Source organism: Priapulus caudatus, unplaced genomic scaffold (assembly GCF_000485595.1).
Source record: "Priapulus caudatus unplaced genomic scaffold, Priapulus_caudatus-5.0.1 Scaffold195, whole genome shotgun sequence".
NCBI classification, from domain to species: domain Eukaryota; kingdom Metazoa; phylum Priapulida; class Priapulimorpha; order Priapulimorphida; family Priapulidae; genus Priapulus; species Priapulus caudatus.
In genome coordinates, this window is record NW_014577256.1 from 151,618 (window position 1) to 158,230 (window position 6,613).

The 6,613-nt window shown below is 46.9% G+C and overlaps 1 protein-coding gene across 1 annotated transcript; it reads left to right on the forward strand.

Moving 5' to 3' along the window:
• The first annotated feature begins 3,060 nt into the window (after positions 1-3,060).
• On the forward strand, positions 3,061-6,183 carry LOC106807088. Its single transcript, XM_014809336.1, has one exon. It carries the CDS (start codon positions 3,061-3,063, stop codon positions 4,960-4,962), a length of 1,902 nt encoding a protein of 633 aa, XP_014664822.1. The 3' UTR covers positions 4,963-6,183.
• The last annotated feature ends 430 nt before the right edge of the window (positions 6,184-6,613 follow it).

A 6,613-nucleotide genomic window follows, 5' to 3' on the forward strand; every position in this document is an offset into this window, starting at 1 on the left:
CAGGGGGTCCAGACCCCCCCCTACTCGCGCAGAAAACGCATCTGAGGGGGTCTAATTTCAAAAATTTCCTCCTTCCCCCGCGTGCTCCTCTACACGCCCCTGGTTTCGCCCCCCCCCCCTAAGAAAATACCTTGGCGCCGCCCCTGGAGTAGATATGCAGAGATGTGACTTCTTTGACTTCTTGATAACAACTGAAAATGACGTGTTTGATTTTGTAGCCTTTCCCAAATCGTAATTAAACAATACGTATGAAGTATACGTATCTATTCGTAAAGTGCTCGTAATAACTCGTAACAATTCGTTACAATCGTACAATTGTTACGAGTCATTTACGGATTATTGCGAGCAGTTTACGGATGCGTGTTGTTGCGAGCGGTTTACGATACTTACGGATTGTTACGAGTTATTTACGGAAAAAATCAATCCGTGGACACTCGTGAGAAAATTTTTGACATGCCAAATAATTTGCCTCTCCTTTCCCGGATACGAGTGTCCGCGAGTTGTGACGAATTAATACGGATACCAGCGAGTTATTTACGGATGCTTGCGATTGACTACGAGTTGGCGATCCGCAAAGACTCGTAAGAAAAATCCGTGTAAGGGAAGGGGGTATTAGGGTTCCTAATCGACACCGAAGAATATTCAATGAGCATGGTAATAAGATTGGTTTACGATTACGTATCGCAGTCGCATGAGGAAAGCCGGCATTATTTAGTCGCTATGTGCGGTTCACTGTGTGTATATAGTATCAAGAGTCCATAATATACATTTTTAGACTGTTTTTCTATTATGAACTCTTGATAGTATGTAATCCAGTCTATCCACTATATACTTAAGTCTAAAGTGACCAGTGAAGCGTTCCGATAGAATTTGTCGTAATTAGCACGCTTGGGTTTTAATTACATATGGTCGTCAGCACTAAGACTACCGTCGTGTTCATTTCTATTTCACGCTGCGTTTGAGAGCGCCGATAATTTTACATACGAACGGGAGATGCCGCGTCCCTCGTCTCGTTATCCCCCGTGTGCGGGGAAACGCGTTAAAAAGTTTATAAAATTACTCGTCGCGCGATAGCGACACAGACAAGCGCAGTGCGCATGGAAGAAGCGACGAACAGCGCAGCAGTCTAAGAAAGCTGTCAACTCCATTTAAAATTCAACGTCTGAATAATGAACGAAATAATATCTCGGCCTAGCACGTAACAATTACAAAAGCTCTCCGGGGCATATTAACTAGCAGGTAACTGCTTTGCATTTTAATGATCGTTCGAGCGCATTACGCGAGCTTGTGGTTTTAAGATTCTTGAGCAGGCGTGCTTGTGCTAATGAAAAAAAAAAACGGAAATATTACACGATATATTATTGACCGGTTTTACACGTTTGGTTAAAATGTTTTGGCAGTAAACGTGTATTGATTAGAGGCCACGCACGACGCAGGTGTGAGCCTTCCTGAAACATATCACATCATCAATTAGGACACATATATAAACGGCATGTTTGAGCTCGAAAGTTGTCCTAGTAATTCTATACGCAATTGAAACGAATGCATTAATGTTGGGTGCAAAATTGTATCAAACGCGGGTTATTTGAATGCCTTGGTTCTCAGGCACCTGTGTTTAAATTGCGAATAGATCTTGGTAGGGACAACACACATATATACAGCACGCACATTACATCGGGGCGGCGCTACGTAAGTCGCTGTGTTCAAGCTACAGGTATAACCAGGTAAACGCTATTAGACAAACGTCTGGATAGAAAGGTCAATTTTACACACCATCCGCTGTATGTATCTTCACAGTTTCAACGAGTTACACTGACGTTATTGTTTATAACGCTGGTGAGATGTTTATGTGACCTTATAACTATAGTATAGATGTATTGACTTTAGTTAATCGACTAACGCTTAATTTAACGCGATAAATAACAGAATAAAAGTATCTCGTCAAACTCTATACCCCAACCGTGGGAAATTTCTTATTTTTTGACTCAACGAAGTATTGCCTTATCATTACTGAGACACGAAACAAGTGATTCATGAAATCGTGCCCGGCTCTAAAGATTTGCCAAGGCCACTGCCGCCCGGTTGGTGTGTCGAATTACGTCGAATTACGTGTTGTATCAAGTTTATTATCACGAATATTCGAACGTGCGTGTTAAGTGTGTTAGAGTACATCGACGCCGTCAACGATAAAACTTGAGTGCTTGATGTAATTTAAATTTTGTATACCCTGATACAGCTAACTCTGTTTAATAAATATTAATAAAATTAATTAGAAGAAATCGATAAGTGACAATTTCAGGTAATGACATTTCATCACGCATATTACGCATAAGTCAATTAGTTACTTACTGATAACACTGTAAGTAACACATCGCGTGTTATGGAAACGACAAAGAAATATGAAGAAAATTCAGCATTCATTGTTCCCATGCCAACCTTACGCTACGTGTTAGAAGCATCCCGGCGCTAGGTTCGTTGCAAGCTAGATACAACTTACACTTAGCTGACACAACTGACGTGTTCATTGTGTCTTTGGTCCCTAAACGACAACGAGTTACGCATACATTATCAGTCACAATTAGTCACCTTTCTCCTGTTCTTTCTGCGCGCTTGCCTAACCACGAACACACTGGCAGATTAAGTAACAGTGCGCCATTGTTTGTACGGCGATAATGGCCAAAGTCGCCGCTCCCGCGACGGCCGAGCTGGTTTTGTAGCCAACGCGCGAGATATCACCCGATATAACAACAGGCTTGCTAGTGCGTGCTGTTGTCTTAACAATATCTCTCCTAACCGTAACTTGGTTGTTCGTTCGTAACGGTCGTGCTGGACCGTCACTTCAAATGCGCTGTCCGGTGAGGCCGGTACAAGATACGTGGCTGTTATACGCATCATAGTAAAAGTAATAAGTCGCTTGTGTCAGTACGACTACAGCAGCACATATACACATAGACACTGCAGGATAACAGTGGACGAACGCTGTATCCTGTTTAGTAATCAGTTACTGGTGAACTGAGAGAACGAGAGACAGACAGACTGAGGAAAAGAGACGTTATGATCATGCATCTGGAAAATAGAACAGAAAACACGCCACCAGCCGCCGATACGGAGAATGCGCCGCCAGTCGTCGGCAAAGATGTTCATCGCGATGCAGAAAAGAAAGACTACAAGTCGCCAACAGCTACCATATCAGCGACGGAGTCCGAGCGCAATCCGTGTCCGGACGAGAACGCAACGCTACGTGACACAGGTAAGGATTCGTACTCGTCCGCTACAGACGCCAACGGCGGGACATCGCCAGGTACGGACGGCTGCAACGTATCAGGCACAGCCGCCGAGACGCGTTGCGACGAGAAGGAGATGGCAGCGTCGCAAAACCCCATCGCGAAGACGGAAAACGGCAGCAGCGTCGCCGTGACTACGGGCGTCGCCGAGGCTGACGGGAGCCACGGTGCGTCGCGCGCTCAAGCCGAACAGACAATCCACGCTACGAACGGCTCGCGGATGCTCGCTCGTGACGCCGAGTCGCCACGCGCCACCTACACGCCGACAAGGGACGAGCTGATCAGTCTTTACCAGCTGGTGAGGGCCAAGCATCAGACACCACCGCAGCAGCAGCAGCAGCAGCAGGCCCGCAAGCGCGGTCCGCTCGACGTCTCGACACAGGCTAAGCGGATGCGAGTCGTCGCTCCTCCGGCGCAGCGCGAGATCGAGGAGGGCGAGATCGTCTACCCGCGCAACACGACGTCTGGCGCGGCGGGATTCCACGCGGCGTACGGGCGGGCGGCGAGCGAGGAGACGGCGACGGCCCGCGCCGTGCAGCAGCCGCCTGCCCGCGTGTCGTATCCCGAGCCGCAGAGAAGCCAGCGTCCGCAGTTGTACGCGCGCGGCGAGTCGGCGCAGCACGACGGCGCCCTGGATCTAACGCTGCGACAGCCGACCTTCCAGCCGACAAGCGTCGCGAACATGGCGCCGTGCGTCACTCCCGGTCGCACCGCCCCGAGCGCTCCCGTCAGCAGCGCGATGCCGACCGATGCCGACCTTACCTACGCGCACCGTATTCACAGCACACCTGTGTTCACCCCGGAAGGCTGCCTGCCCGACCAGCTAGCGGAAGCAGCCAACGAAGTGGGAAAGGCTAAGCGTAAGCGCGTGTACCGGCGCGGTTCACTCACCGGCTACAGCAAGGGACCGAGCGCGTTCAACCTCTTCTGTAAGGAGCACCAGGAGCATTCGCCGACGGGCGTTATCAGCAACATTAAGGAGGTCAGCAACCTGTGGGGTCAGCTGACAATCGAGGACAAGGCCTCGTACAAGCAGCGGGCGCAGGAGTTGCGCGCCAATCAAGACCCTGCCGACATGCCGGCGAAGAACCGACACAAGTTCATCACAAAACAGCTTAAGGCGATCACATCCATCTGCACGACGCTATGTGGCATCGGCATCGACATCGCCGCCATTGGAATCGACACGCAGACCGGCGCGCCGGTCGTCTGCGGCGCTGGCGATAGTCTGACGCAGCGCTTCGTCATCCACGAATCCATCCAGACGCAATTCATGCGCTACATCGGCAGTGGGTATCAACTCTCGGCAGGTAAGCCGCGCAGCAGGGAGGCCAGTCTACCGAAGGGAGAGACCGGACCGGCGAATCTACGGGAGAAGGTCAGAGACCTGTTCAACCTGAAATACAGCCAGGCGATCGGCCGCAAGACGTCGCTGTCCTACAAGAAGATCACCGAGGGCAGCGTGCTCATGTACGGACTGCCGGAGGGAATCGAACTGAAGAATCCCGCCAGCTACGGACGCCAGAAGCTGATAAAGATACTCGAATATGCCGATCAGCTTCGCATCGTTGTCACGCGCGGAGCGAGTCCCGATTCTTTACCTGCCATGACGGAACCGGAAACAGAGGAGCAGACAGAAGCCGAAGCAATTCCCCCCGCAGCAGCCATTCTGGCATGACTGCCTCAGCTATAGCGGTATCATTTTTCATATTTTCGCCAGACGAGTGCTAATATAATAATCGATACGCGCTTAAATGCCGCTAGCTAACGTATTGTTTCTATTGTAGTGAACGCGGCAAGCCTAAGCTGAGCATGATGTATATTGTGTTAAATATTTTGCATATATTAAATGTACGTTTTGCATGTCATTATTCTAATAAAAACATAATGCCGAAACAATGACGCAGGACGTATTCTGTCAGGATATTATTATTAAGATAACGTTTGAATGGTCATCAATTATGTATGTTATTAACAAATAGAAAACATTGATAGGACGATATTCTGATGTTTTAGAACCACAACAAAAGATTTATTATCTGCTACGTTAGTTGCTGTAAGTTTAAATAATAATTTAACATAATTTTTGACGTGTTCGCAGGCTTATGTGTGCCGCCGTACATATTTGAGTGATAATAGCGCGTGCGTGTTTATTTTTTTATTTCGGTTTGCGTAATAAATGATGGCTGAAATCTTGTTAGCGACTTTAAGCATATATGTAATGTACATATGTCCGCATCGAATTTTACACCAGCACGAAGCGTGTTCGAACAACGCCTGAATAAACCCTACATAAAAGGTGTTCGAAAATTGCGTCATTTCGCAGCAGTGAATTGTCGGCGCTGGAAAATTGAATTGAAAATTGCTAATTGACTGTGCGGCCGAAGCTGCTGGGCTCGTTAGATCTAACGCCGAATCGCGAGATTCCGTGTTGCGTCCACGCTTGAAATACGATACTCACACATATCGCTCTCTCAATTCATTTTATAATTATCCAAGTGAAGTAGCTCTAAAATATTCGAGCCAATCTCACATACGCGCGATGTGCTATGGCGATCTAAATTTTATTCATTGTATGGAACTCTGACATGATCTCGGCTTTCCACCCTACAAAATTCAATGTATTATTATTCTCACGGGGCCAAGTTTGTACTCATTATAAGTCCTGTAGACATCAATCAAAGTATGTAAATAGCAATCAACTGCTCGGTATTGGCAGCATTTAGGTTTGATAATCATGCTTAGAAACTAGGTCACAACATACCTGTCGCCTCCCCACTCGCATGTTAATTATTAATGGTATACGGTTTTTAATTTGACTACGTCGTGGTTTATGTGTGGCGTGATTATGCCGACATTATACTCAAAAGCAAATATATTTGCATCGGTGTTGCTTCTATCCCTCGTATTGTGGTGTCTTCTGTATAATCGCGATCACGACTACTATTTTCACTTTTTCCCCTTGAATTTAAGCTCCCGCATCCTACCGAGTGAAATGCTTTAATTTTAATATACCATGATGGCGAGTCAACAAAGCAGTCAAATCTCACAGATGTAATGTATGTGAGGATTGTTTATCACCGGCAGTATAAGGCGATTAGAGTAATTTAACAGTGACTGACACTATCATTATTAAGGTAAAGTGTAAAATTCTCGAGCAATTTAGAAAGTCACATTTTGCCACGTTATACGTGGATGCTCCATTAAGCCGAAGCGTATACTTCCCCGCCACCTGTTGTCAATATAAACTAAAAACGGTGACGGATTGCTCAGTACTTAGCTGAATGCTCTCATAAGACCGTAAAAAACATGTGATGGTAAAAACACGT

Excerpts from the sequence above, each read along its gene's own strand:
- LOC106807088 (XM_014809336.1), top strand. The coding sequence starts at position 3,061 with ATGCATCTGGAAAATAGAACAGAAAACACGCCACCAGCCGCCGATACG.